This window comes from Channa argus, chromosome 5 (assembly GCF_033026475.1).
Source record: "Channa argus isolate prfri chromosome 5, Channa argus male v1.0, whole genome shotgun sequence".
NCBI lineage: Eukaryota > Metazoa > Chordata > Actinopteri > Anabantiformes > Channidae > Channa > Channa argus.
In genome coordinates this window covers 6,301,781-6,315,314 of record NC_090201.1, presented here as the reverse complement: position 1 = coordinate 6,315,314, position 13,534 = coordinate 6,301,781, and the positions used below count along the sequence as shown (strand labels likewise).

The following is a 13,534-nucleotide window of genomic DNA, read 5'->3' as shown; positions in this document are numbered from 1 at the left end:
AAGACAGAATTTTATCATAACGGGTCTGATAGGCAGACACCATTGTTCCTGTGGTGTGGTGCCCCTGAGGTCTCCAATGCTGACAACTAAGGTAACATATGATATGCCATATGATATATCCATGTCATATGATATATAGATATGATATGATAATAAACGTCAATGTTTGTCGCTGTGGAAAGCATCATGATGTGAGCAGTGGGATGAGAATGTGCTACGGCAGCTCTGACAGGACTGGTGAAGACAACAAAAGAGCCAAATGAGGGTAAATGCTGGGTGGAGGCGAGAAACATGACTCCCAACTACCAATGTTGCTTTGTGACACTGAGACCTTTAAAGCTAATTTAAAAGAAGCAACACCATAAAAACATCTGACCTTCAGAGCGATATGTACATATGTTACCGCCTGTGTGCAGCTCTTGCTGCTTTCACATACAGCTGTGGTGGACAGACCTCAGCATTTGTGGGTTCTCCACGTGCTGACACTTGTCGATCATGGCAGCACTGAATTTGTATACTGACACAGACTGTATCGTACCCGTACTTGTGAAATAATATTGTGGTCATTACTCTCACTCTACCTGGAGATGTGCTACATTCACCATTAGGGGCAGCGTACATCATACACCAGTCAATACACGGCAGTAACATTCAATATTTTTATCAGCATTTTCAAATTAACCAAACACAACAGTCTCGGAAAGAGGAAAAGATGATTCCATTTGAATGCATATAGTGTTCATTAACCTAACCAGTATCTCAATATTTTTGGATCATTCTAGATCATCTTGTCAATTAATGGGATTTCTGCTTGTTGAGGGCCAATCTATTAATGATACTTCCTTCCCTTCTGACTGTGTCTACAGTATACAAGTCGTTACACGATGTTTACACTTCAATTTGCAGACTTTTATTATCAAAACACTTTGGTAAAATCATTAAAAAAAAATCAGACAAAAAAAAAAACAGTAGTTATCTTTGAAAAACATCTTTCTGCCACCTGTCTATCACTGATAGCTCCATGTGATATCTGGCAGAAAAAAAGGAAAGCTGCAGGAAAACAAGATAAAAGCAGTCAAAATCTGTCGGTCTTTGTCCGTAAACTTTATATCCAAAAGGGATTTTTCTCAAAATGGCGGTGCTGCTGGAATAAAACAAGGCAGTGGTGGTTAAAAGCTATTTTTTGACCAGAGTCAAGAAAAAGCTGCTCTTGTCTCCTCCCTCATCAGCACCATTGTGCTAAAGAATGAAACAGACAATAAAGCAGGTCACATGAAAAGACAAACGGATTTATTTGGGAACTCCTGAAAGATCCTCACTCTTTAGGAGTTAAAAGAAAAGGTCTAAAACATGTGGTCATGCTATAACACCAGGGAGTATCTTAGGGTGCGTATCAAAATCAACATTTACGTGGGGGAAAAAAAATCAAAAATCAATCAAATTAAATTTAATAAAGAAAGAAAAGAAAAATGTGGGGAGTACACAATTATTAATTTCATACATTTGATTAAATCTATGTACTATTAAGTGAACTGAAATTCGTCAGTCAACTTTTCCAAAATCCAAATACTGAAATATTCCTGCAGCCACTTTTCTAAAATGTATAGATAAAAAATGATATTAAATGAAGCCATGTACAATGGTTGAGCTACAGCAACACAGGGGTATTATCAACGGATTACCCTGCGTATGGGACATACAAAAACACAAAGTCAAGTTTCCATTTTAGTGGCTGCAGCAGAACAACTGAACATATTCAACTAAATATTTACACGATAAATCCCATTTACAATTGAATGAAACACTGAAATTACACAATACGCAGACGACCGGGAGTTTTGACTCAAAGACACTTTGACATGTGACAGGAAGAGCTGGGAATCAAACGGAAAATGTGTCTTTTCGAGCAAAGTAACCTGATCCATAATGTACTCTGGGTCCCGAATTAGATGTGTTTCACATGGCAACATAACAGCCTCATTCTCATTTGATGCCACCATCAAACAAGACAAGTAGTCAGTACAGTATTTCCAGCTGTATCTAACAGTACTATCATAGCTATTGATAATGTTTGTGACGATTAATGATTTTTGCATTTGAAACATTATTCTTGATAATTAAACTAGATTGGTCAGCTCTGTTTTGATTATGTTGGTACGTCACACAGGACATCATTCTCTAAAAGCAGAAGTCACCCATTAATTAACTTAGAGAACACAGTACTCTGTATATGACGGTGTCACTTCATGTTGGTTACTGTTCACATGATAATCAGAAATAATCATTTTATAACTATGATCATATCAGTAGTATTGTGAATACGTCCATGCAAGTTTCTCCCGGACACTGCAAACTTTGTTTTGTGCAAAATGTAAATGTCAGCACATTTGTGTCTAGTGATCACGTTAACATGCTGATCTTATTCAGTCTGTTACCACATCAATATTTTCTACTCACGATAATGGAAACGTAAGGTTTTGCAGGTATGTGGTCATTAACTAAAGTTTTGCACACGTTAAAATGATGGTACTGAACAGATTTTCTACATTAAAGCAATATTCTCATTTCCGTAATGTGTGTTCGCTGATACTGTTTCTGCAGGGACATGTATTTCTGCTGTAATGTTTGTCCATATGCTTATTAGGGGACTTCAGCTCACGAGGCAGCCATATTATTACACCGTATTCAACAGGACGGCCTGAGGTGAGAAAAGCTCGAGATTTCAGGCTTTTATCTGCATTCTGACAGGCTCTTAAGGCTGATGTACAGGGAGGTGGCTGTGGTGGGCTCCTCCTGCTCGGACTCCTTCACATCAGGCTGCCCCATGCACATCAGGCCCACCAGTCTCTTGGGCAGCGTCCTGCTGAACAGCAGGTAGATGCAGGGGTTCACACAGCTGTTCAGGCTCGCCAGCAGCATCAGGATGGTGAAGGTTGCAGCTGCAAAGGAGAAAATGAGAGAAGGAAGTCACACTACATTTAATCTGTTTTACTGGAAAGCACCATTCTCTGATTTCTAGTCGTTTCCACTTTTGGAATAAGATAATTTGATCTTAGTTCATCTCTATGCAAAAAGCTCAATAGAACTCCCTTGATGAAATATTCAGTACTTTTCTAATAAACTAGAGATGGCAGCCCCCCCACCCCTTGTATGTTAGGTTTATAATACATGCGAGACCATAACAGATTACCCATAAAATTAGTTTTCAAGTGAAGATGTTACCTTAATTAAATGCACTTCCAATGTTTGCATCATGTACCTTAATTTAACACATCCATAATAATACAATTCCTCTGTCACAATGTATGTTTTTTTATGTTTTTTTTTCGTGTATGATCCATGTCATCTTACTCTCTGTGGGCGCCCGAGGGTCCCACACAGACCACAGCTGCACGGTGAAGAAAGGTGTCCAGCAGATAATGTAGGCGAGCACAATGACCGCGGTCATCTTCACAGTCTTCACCCTGGCCTTGGACACCCCCGCTACGCTGCTGGCCCTGGACGACAGCGACTTGCTGATCGCGTCTCTGGCGTGGTGCGTCTTCATGTGGAAGTTGATGTGCACAGTGCGGCAGATGCGCACCTGGCACACGATTATCGTGACAATGGGTAGGACGAAAATCACCAGAGATGTCCAGGTCACATAGGCTCTGGGCCCCCACGGCTTAATGAATTGCGCCCAACAATCGTAAACACCGGGAGAGACCTCGACCCTGGAGAAGATGAAAGCCTGCGGGAGGCTGCCAATAAGAGAAACGCACCAGGCGGCGCACACCGGACCGTTCCAGCGCGCCCTGCGCCTCTGGAAAGTCACCATGGGATTGCAAATGGCTTGATATCGGTCTACTGTCATTACTACTATCATATAAGTGGAGGCAAACATCCCGACCACCTGCAGGTACTTCACTGTGCGACACAATATATCTGGACCAATGAATCTGTCTGTAATATCCCACATCAGCTGGGGACAAACTTGGAAGAATGTAACCACCAGGTCTGCCACGCAAAGATGGAAAACAAACACGCGCATTCTGGAGATCTGCTTCCTCCGTTTCCACAGTGCCAACAAGAGTCCGACGTTTAGGATCCCTGCGGTGACAAAAATAAAGGACAGAACAGCAATTTCCACCTGAGCCAAGAGCTCATCTCGCGGCTCATCCCCAGAGAGTGTACTGTCCACGGTGATGTTACTGATATTTACACTGAACCAAGCCATGCGTTTAACCCACAAACAGCAGAGGACAGTTACAGTAACATCCCAGGTGAATGCAGCTTAAGTAGATGCATTTAAAAAAATGGCAGGCGGTCTGGAGTTCAATTTAATACACACCAAAGACTATTCCTATAGGCGGAAGAAAATCGTACTGGGAGTTAAGTGGAATGAATGATTTCCAGTGAGCAACAAGTGTAGAGCGTCCTTGCAGAAAGTGGACTGACAGAACAGAGCTTTATAGCTCATCTCTGCAGGAGGGAGGAGCAGCCTCACTCCAGAACAGACACTATTTATTTCTCAGTGCCAAAATCACTGATCTGTTCAACTCAGGTTACAATTGTATCATTACTCAAATCCCAAGAAGAATGAATCCAATTGTTTAAAAAAAAAAAAAAAAGAGGCCAACTGGAATACCATCCTTAACAAGCCTACTGAGTTCTGTTTTCATTTATTATTTGGCTACAAACTCATGCAGCCCCAGATCATCACACTCCTACCTCCATGTTTCACACGCTGTTCTGTGCAGTCATTCAGCTAGTGCCCATCAGGTCCACCACAAACAAGATGGAGATGGTCGTGTCTTGTGTATCATGGGATTTTGCAGGGCATGCACTTAAAACAATCAGCGTTAGTCTCTTTAATTAAAGAGTACAAACTTAAAAAGACAGAAAACAGACACAAATGCAATTAAAGACAAAAAAAAAACTACTCCTTTGCTTCACTGTATAAGAGTATCAATTAACTATTATCTGTAGTGTCACCATTTATCACCAATTTCTCCTCAAGTGTTTTATCTTCCTTTATCACACCCGTCTGACCTCTGAGTAAGTGATAAACCCAGGAGTTGGCTGAGCATCAGTACATAATCAGCTGTTTCTCTGAGGAATTTACATAGCAACACATGGTGAAATCTGCTGCCATTGTTTATTACACATTTTCTCATAAGGTGGCAGGTGTTGATACTGAGAGCATATTGTGTGTAATCTCTTTACATGGAGATGCAGATGAACAACAGTGTCCCTGGGGTAATTTAGAATGTAATTGCATTCATCAGCGGTAATGCATGTCTCAGTTCATGCACTCATCCATCTCAATAATATTCCGGCTGTTCAATCAATACCTCTGAGCATCTCTGCCTTCTGTGCTAAGCGTCCAGACTAATAGTTCCATCCGAGACATAAAACACCTGTTTTTATGCTCATAGCTTCACATAAGTGAGGAGTTCCTCTTTGTCCATCTGATAACGGCTTTTCTTCCAGATGTCACGGAGCTTCTGTAAAGTGGTACCTATTTCCTTGCCTGACGTTACTCCCATTCTTCTCAGATCATGGCCGCTGATGGGGAAACAAGGGATCGACCATTTGCAGAGTTCTGCCAGTAGCTTCTCTTCGCCTTGATACTTAAGCAACTCGCACACTTTAACCTGGGTATCCAGGTCCCGATTCTGAAACATATAGTACGTGTGAATTAAAGCCATTTGCAATTTAAGTATATTCTTTCACATTTAAAAATAATTAATCTGTAAGTGATAATCAAAAGTTAAAGTGAGAAAAAAAACAGCAGTGTGGGTGTGGTTACATTTGATTTCACAGACGGTGGTCTTTCAGATTTTGAATAAATATTCCTAAATTCTATTTTCCAACTGGAGCTGCTGTGGTTCAGGAGCTAAAGCTGGTCATTCGCTAACCACAGGGTTTTATCAGTTCAATCCCCAGTTGTCTAATTCATATGTCCAACACAATCACATGCTGAACACCAAACTTAGTCTTAATGTGTTTCAAATGTAACTTGTTAGATTAAAACAAATGTCAATTCTTTACATGAATCATTTAAAAGTCCTTTTCAAAATATATCTCTGTTAAGAGTTCAAGTACTGCACTAAAGTAAACCTTGAAGTTTGACCATCACCAAAGAAAAATTCTAAATTAATGGAAGTTCTACCAGACAAACCTATTTTATGAAAGAACTGCACAAATGTTCTGGTAATTGTTGATAGCAGTAATTGTTGTGAATAACATAAAAATATTTCATTAACAGATTTATAGGACCTTGAATCCAAGTATTATAAAGAACTGGAACCAGATCAATTTTACATGGCCTTTAGAATCCATGGCCAGGTTACTAATTACTAATGTTATTTTGATTGCCAGACCTCAAGCCATATTAGTGTGGATGGGAGCATGTTGCATTCATATGTGAGAGATGGATGCAGGTAGATCGCTGGCAAAGAAGTGAGATAAATGGTGCAACATCTGCATTCAAAGTAGGTTGGTCCAGTTACTTTTTAATTAACTGGTCTGCTACTAATTATATCATCCCAAAGCCCAAGGTGATGTCAAGGTACATTTCTCACAGTGTTACAGGTGTCTGTTAACTCAGCTTCACAATAAGCTAATCAAGCTATTGCAGGCAATCACTGGCTACTTGGACATAAACTGCACAGTGTTGAAGAATCCCTCTGAATACTAATGTCCAAAATCATTAACTACATTGTGCTGGTGTGTTCCCACTCTCAGTAGCTTCTGCCCGTTTCGCTAAAAGCACATGAACAATTGACACCTGATTGTCGGTTTCTATACGATGACTGAATGTGAGAGAAACTAACATCAATGATGAAGTCGGTAAAGGGTTTGAGGCTGTCCGGCCCGTCTTCGCTCTTGCGGAGCTCCCGTCTGTATTTGACCAGAAACAGAGCCAGAGTCTTCTCCTCCCTAGACACCTTAAGCCGGAGGTCCATCTTGTCCACCTCCTCTGAGCTGTGGAAAAGAGCAGCCAGGATGGTCATGGGTTTGGGAGAGTGGGCTTTGGCGTTCTGCCAGACTCTCTTCATCTCCTCAACATCGCCATCTGGAGGTAATCCTGAAGAGGGACAGGAGCAGGAAATAAAACAAAACTTTAACCTCGGTACCCAGGTCCCGATTCAGAAACATACATAATTTATGAATTAAAGCCGTTTGCCATTTAAGTATATTCTTTCACATTAAACATTTTGCTGTAAGTGATAATCAAAAGTTAAAGTGAAGAAATCCATGACATACTAATATTAAAGACCAACGATTATTTATTGGTCTTTAATAGTAGTATTTCATGTATTTTCATGACCATGCTTGCCTGCCTCTCTCACCTATGTATTGGGCCAGTTCCATGGCATACATCAGCTCTAACAGATGAGAAGCATGACTTGCCACCACTATCTTCTTTAATTCTACCCAAATCCGCTCTCCTGAAATTGCTGCTAGCCCACGACCATTTTCCCTGATGGCAGCCAATGTGTCAGGGTCATGGTTGTCCGGCTCCAAAGCCACCCTTCCATAGAACCTGTAGTGAAATAGGTGGGTTGAATTCAACACATGAGAAAATGGACCCACCCTCTTTCTGTTTTGATCGATCTTGTTTTTTTTTCCAGTTTATAGTTTGGATCAAAGTTAAAATGCAATGAGGCAACACACCTAAAATATCGCAGTATTCTCAGGTAATCCTCCTGGATCCTTTGCTCAGCACTGCCAACAAACCGAACTTTACGATTCTGTAGGTCTTCATACCCATTGAAATAGTCATATAACGTGCCATCAAGACCTTTGACGAGAAAACTGTATTAACAAAACTTGGTACAAGATTTTAACTCAAGGATTGAGTGACACTTTATGCCAAAAGCGCGTCTCTTCAACACAACCTAAACAGAAATCATGATGTCAATTTTAATTGTCAAAAATGTCATTATTACATCTAGTGGAGTAGAAAGCCACACATACCTAAAAACATGGAGTTAATGGTGAGATCTCTCCTCTCTGCATCCTTCTGCCAGTCAGTGGTGAATTCCACCTCAGCATGTCGTCCATCCGTCTGAACATCCACTCGTAAGGTGGTCACCTCAAAGTTCTCATTGTGTAGCTATGAGCAATAACCAATAACCGAACACGGATGAATAGAGGCCAGACAAATATTATCTTCATGTTGCTGCAACTATAATACTGGTAATATTAAAATATTTTTAAATAAAGGTCCCTTTATCTACTCCCACAAGCAATTCCCGATTTTAGAGGATACACAATAAAAAACAGTTATTTCACAATTTGTACACAATTAAGACAGCGTATGTAAGTGGAAAGCATGCGAAATAAGTGTCATACCCTTGCTGTAATGGTACCATGCTTCTCTCCCTTATTATTGATCATCCTGATGCCAGCAGTTTGGAACATACGCTTCATCTCCACTGGAGTGGCTGTGGTGGCAAAGTCCACATCTGCAGGCCGCTTCCCAGACAGCAGATCCCGTACAGCACCTCCAGCTATCCGCAACTCACACTGGTGTTTTTCAAAGAGCCCTAGAAAAACACAGAAAAATCTAAATTAGAGGAGTTAGATAGCTTTTCTGAGACAGTGTGGCACAAGAATTCTCACTAGGTGGCTCATTGTTTTTCTGAATTATAGGCACTTTACATATTCAACAACAGACATATTTTGATGTCTAATAATTTTGTTGAAAGCTGAAGAAATCCTGTCACGTCATATGTGCGCGGGCACAAGTGCAAGAGCGGAGTTACAAGTGGACCGCAGCTGCATCTCACCTGCTAGTTCATGGAGCCCGTCAGTAAACAGAGATTGAAACTCGCTGGTCTTCAGCTGCATAGTGTAAAGATTCCTCCACTTGAAAGATGTTTTAACAATCACACGGGGACTCAATATTCTGCTCCACATCTGTGCAAACAACAAAAACGTCATCATGTGACCTACCTCTGTTTGTTTGTTTGTCAGCTTTTTTGTGCTAGCTAACGTTAGCTACATGGTATTGATATTTGCGAGCATTTGCGGTCCGCGTGCACTTCTCACGCCACGTACTTTTACGCATAACCAGCACATGAGAAACACCGAGATTGACAACTTATACGTACCAAAAACATCAGAGAAAGCGGACCTACGACTTAAAAGTAGGGTTTAGAAACATACGAAGTAGTTATCGCTTCATAATGTCGTTCTGACACAAGCCATGAAGGGTTGCAGGAAGTGTTTCGACAACGTGCAGCTGCTATCCAATAAGCGTGAGGGTTCGTCAAGTTTACAAGGCGGGGTTTAGGAGCACACGCTACAATGTCTCGCGAGATTTCCACCGGGAGCTTCAGCAGGTTGTGACAGGACGTGACTCCTGTCAGTCGGAGGCAAATGGCTAAAGTCGAGCTGGTACCGCTCAGGTCGTTGGACGACTTCTTACCCGGTTCGGAAAGATTCGCCAGACCTGATGTGCAAGATTTAGCAAAATGGAACAAACGAGTTGTCAGCAACCTGCTTTATTATCAAACAAATTATCTGGCCTTGGCCGTCGTTGTTTTCCTTATTGTGGGGTAAGTACTGCAACATATTGCATCAATATTATATCAAAACGTTACATATGTTGTTTTTTGGGAATTTGCAGCTGTATGTTATATTTTTTGTGGTGCATTTATATTTGTATGCCCGTGTGACCTACTGTAAAATGATTTAGAAATAAAAAAGAGGGTGCAGACAGGATATGGACTGTTAACCTGTAGAAGTGAAATGAGTCTCAGGAGGATTAATCGTACCGCATCATGTGATGTGTGTGTCTTAAAGCTGTTGTTTCTTAACAGGCCAACTAAAATCAACAACTGCTACCTGCGTGTCTCTTATGTAAATAAAGAAACTTTAAGTTTTCTATTTCATGTAAATATGATCACCTCATGGGACCCATGTTGTAGTCGTGTCTGCTGTTTGAAACACACGCAGAACAGAAGATGCAACACTGGCATCTGCACACAATGTTGGTGTCTGATTCATTCAGGACTTAAACCAAAATCAAGTTTCCATAGGCCTGAAGTAGAAACACAATCCCAGTCTGCTGCAGGCGGCCTGAGGGATTAGTCTGTTGGAATCTGCCTTGTATTAGACATCAGTTCAGGGAACAAGAAATCCCCTGCTTTATGAAACACACTGGCTTTAGTTAAAAATAGGGATGCCCTGTCATGGTCTGTGTGCTGAGCTGTGTGATGACATATTGTTGCTATGGTCTTAAAGGCCTCATAATCCATTTGTCTAGTCAGCTGTTGGGCTTCATATAGTACCAGTGTGCGTGAACAGAAGTTTATTCAGCTGCTCCTATTGTCAGATTAGTGATACAGTTCAGTATTTGATATCTTCTCAATCAGCCAGATGTTTGTCAGGAAGTTATACAAACTAGACTGAACCCTGACACATTTACTTCACTTTTTCATAAAATGTGGTTGATGCTATTTTTAGAAGTTTTGAAATAGTGTCTTAAAAGCATTTGCACTGCTGTGCTGAACAAGGTAGGATGCATGTTGTGAGGTAACATGTTTATTATAGCACTTTTTTTCATTCTGGTGATTTTGCAGCAAATGTTCTACTGCAGCAAGTGTTAACTTTTAATTAGTCTGGGTTTCCTTTAACAATTAAAGCATGTTGCAGACAGCCCACCAAAACAGAAAAACAAAACCTTTCACCCTATAATCAACATAAAGTCACATGTAAAGGCCCTATAGACATGGCATGTAAGGGGAGACAATCTATGAAGAGGCAACATTTGTACAACTTAAACACATTTGGCAATGAGACAGGTTTGTCCACTAGGGGGCGGTGTCACGTAATTTTTTTCCACAGTAAAGAATTATAGAGAACTTTGGGATAATAAAGGTAAGAACACAAGGTGTGTTTGCATATTATGTGTTTATGTAAAGCGGTTATATTGGTTATAAAATTTATGTTACCATTTGTATTTAAAACCGCAAATCAAAATTAATTAACGGGGGAAAACAAACGGAGGAGGCAGTGGTTCCAAGCTGGTTTTTCCTTGAAGCTTTACAATCGAGGGAATCTGGCCAGTGATGCAGTATAAGTGGTGTGATGTGGGTTAACCTCTGTGTTTTGATGTAACCTCTCTGTACTCAGTACAACAATGTAACTCTCTGTCCTTGAATGCTCGAATCAGAGACTCGAATCCCCCCCCCCCCCCCCCCCCCAATAAAAACCTTTAACCCGCATTTAACCACTTGATGGAGCTAGTGACCAGACACAAGCACCTCCCTGTGTTCCAGTTGTATTACAGAAGTTCTAAGGTGACCCCCTCTTTGTTGCTGCCCTGCAGGCTCATGAACCCTGTGGGGATGTTCACAGCCATGGCTGTGGTGTCTGCCGTCTTCCTAGGTTCAGTGTGGGCCGGAGAGAACAGAGCTGTCATAAACAAATTTAAGAGGCAGAATCCCACAGCATTCGTGATCGCCGTCATGGTCGCCAGCTACATCTTAATCTCTATGATGGGGAGCGTCATGGTATTTATGTCGGCAATCACTTTACCTCTGATTTGTAAGTTTACGATAATAATACTGGGAGGTCACACATGTGGCAACAAAATGTTACAAACCCTATTCCCAGAAAAGTTGGAACATTATGTAAAAGTTAAATTAAAAAAAAAATATTTTCAAATCATTTGAAACCTGTTTTTATTGTATCAATTTGATGTCAGAAACACATTTTAAAAAGTTGGGACAGGGTCAAAACACTCCATAATTTCTTTGTTTCACAAAACTCGGACCTTAGTCGCTCAGGTGATTTAAGATTTCAGCTGTAGAAAAGTTCAGGGCCTTCTTTCTTATCTACTTCAATTCATAATGGTCTTTTACTTATGAGCAATGCTGTTTTGATATTTGCAGATATTATGTTGCTGAACTAAGCACATTCTTCCCTGAAAAAGACGTCTGTATTGCAGCATATGTTGTTTCAAAACCTGTTTATATCGTTCAGCATCACTGGAGCCTTCACAGACGTGCAGGTTACCCATGCTGTGTGCAACAATGCATCCCCACACCATCACAAAGACTGTGCACTGATAACAAGTCAGATGCTTCCTCTGTAGCAGCATCCATGATTTCCAAAAAGTTTTTGGCATGGTAGAGTTTAAAATGTTATTCCTGAATGCACACAGTGATTTCCACTAGAGAGTCATGTATGTTTTAAATTCAGTTAGACTTGAGGGCCCAAAGCTCACGACCATTCAATATATATATTTTTTTTTGCTTTGCCCTGTCCAACAAACGTTAAGACCGTGAATAACACATCATGGCATTTTCTTCATTTACATTTTGTATAGTGTCCAGACTTTTCTGGAAATGGGGTTTTGTAATGTCCTTATACCTAGACACAGTTTACTAGAAATAGCTGTATAAAAACGTTTAATTACATTATAAATATCTTCAAGACCAAATTGATCAGTGCATTTGCATTGTGAAGCTTTGTCAAAAATCTGGGACACATGTTTTTGAGATTCTTTAAGACAGATGTCAACATGGACTTTAACATTAGTTTATAGGGTTGTTTTTGCCAAAGGTTTAAAACATTAACAGTCACTTTTCCCATCTGCTTTTCAGTGATATTTGCACATGCTTCATTGCGTCTTCGCAACATGAAGAATAAACTGGAGAACAAAATAGAAGGCGCTGGACTGAAGAAGTCACCAATGGGCCTTTTGCTGGAGGCTCTTGGTCAGCAAGAAGAGAACTTTCAAAAGATCCAGAGTTTTTTGGAGGGACAACAGAAGGAGTGATAGGACTTCATACTTCTTTTTGGCCAAAGATGTCGACTTTTTTTACTTAGATGTAACAAATGTATGCATCTCCATTTAAACCCCTTAAAGCTTGTGTTATTTGCAGCATTTTTACCTACACATCTTGCGAAAAGGTGCTTGTTATCTGAAGGGCTTTATCTTTACCTCAGGGTTTCTGGCATTTCCCCCAGAACTTGTCAGGGCACTTTTCTCAAACAGCGATGATGGCAACTCATTACTGCTTCACTTTTATAATATACAATATGTCAGTGTTCCTGTGTAGTGCAGCTGCACAATCCTGGGTACGAAATCTGTGTTTAATGAATCTGAGAAACAGCAGTCAGTCCTGCCAGTTTACACTGAGCAAAAATTGTGGAAGCAATAGAATAAAAAGTGCAGACTCATCACATATCTCTGCCAAGAGACTTCTCTGAAGGTTGAATTGTTTGAATGTCTCCTCTCTCATAAATTGTAACCATTTTCCTGAGAATGCAGTTAAATAAAAACCAATCAACATTGTGTTCATGAAAATAAAAGGAGGCAGACAAAAGAGAGCTTTGTGTTGTGCTATGAAACACATGTGAGTCAGAGCAGTGTTTCAGTATTTAAAATGAATAGTTCAACCGAGCGTGGGGTCTTAACCCATGCCCATCAGTATTCCTCCTTCACCTCTGTGTAATCTCGACAGTGCCCCCTGGGTGATGGATTGGCTAACTTTGCTTCGCTCTCTACTTATCCCAATGCTAATCAATG

At 40.6% G+C, this 13,534-nt stretch overlaps 3 protein-coding genes across 4 annotated transcripts; 1 reads left to right on the top strand and 2 right to left on the bottom strand.

Annotated features, from left to right (window-relative positions):
- Positions 1 to 1,176: 1,176 nt before the first annotated feature.
- avpr2b.1 (arginine vasopressin receptor 2b, tandem duplicate, 1) lies at positions 1,177 to 4,686 on the bottom strand. Its single transcript, XM_067503577.1, has 2 exons — positions 3,352 to 4,686; positions 1,177 to 2,939 (listed from the first exon to the last, which is right to left on the bottom strand). The coding sequence occupies exons 1-2, from the start codon at positions 4,214 to 4,216 to the stop codon at positions 2,731 to 2,733; spliced, it is 1,074 nt and encodes a 357-aa protein (XP_067359678.1). The 5' UTR covers positions 4,217 to 4,686; the 3' UTR covers positions 1,177 to 2,730.
- A 149-nt stretch (positions 4,687 to 4,835) lies between these two features.
- Positions 4,836 to 9,260, bottom strand: trnt1 (tRNA nucleotidyl transferase, CCA-adding, 1). Of its 2 annotated transcripts, XM_067503574.1 has the most exons (8): positions 9,105 to 9,260; positions 8,781 to 8,910; positions 8,344 to 8,537; positions 7,966 to 8,104; positions 7,663 to 7,789; positions 7,338 to 7,531; positions 6,819 to 7,072; positions 4,836 to 5,657 (listed from the first exon to the last, which is right to left on the bottom strand). In XM_067503574.1, the coding sequence occupies exons 1-8, from the start codon at positions 9,111 to 9,113 to the stop codon at positions 5,412 to 5,414; spliced, it is 1,293 nt and encodes a 430-aa protein (XP_067359675.1). In that variant the 5' UTR covers positions 9,114 to 9,260; the 3' UTR covers positions 4,836 to 5,411. The 2 variants fall into 2 exon arrangements, with proteins under 2 accessions (XP_067359675.1, XP_067359676.1); XM_067503575.1 differs by lacking the exon at positions 8,781 to 8,910 and having other exon boundaries at positions 9,105 to 9,239.
- A 59-nt stretch (positions 9,261 to 9,319) lies between these two features.
- arl6ip5a (ADP-ribosylation factor-like 6 interacting protein 5a) lies at positions 9,320 to 12,875 on the top strand. The gene is made up of 3 exons (XM_067503578.1): positions 9,320 to 9,551; positions 11,327 to 11,544; positions 12,606 to 12,875. Exons 1-3 carry the CDS (start codon positions 9,373 to 9,375, stop codon positions 12,779 to 12,781), a joined length of 573 nt encoding a protein of 190 aa, XP_067359679.1. The 5' UTR covers positions 9,320 to 9,372; the 3' UTR covers positions 12,782 to 12,875.
- Positions 12,876 to 13,534: the final 659 nt, after the last annotated feature.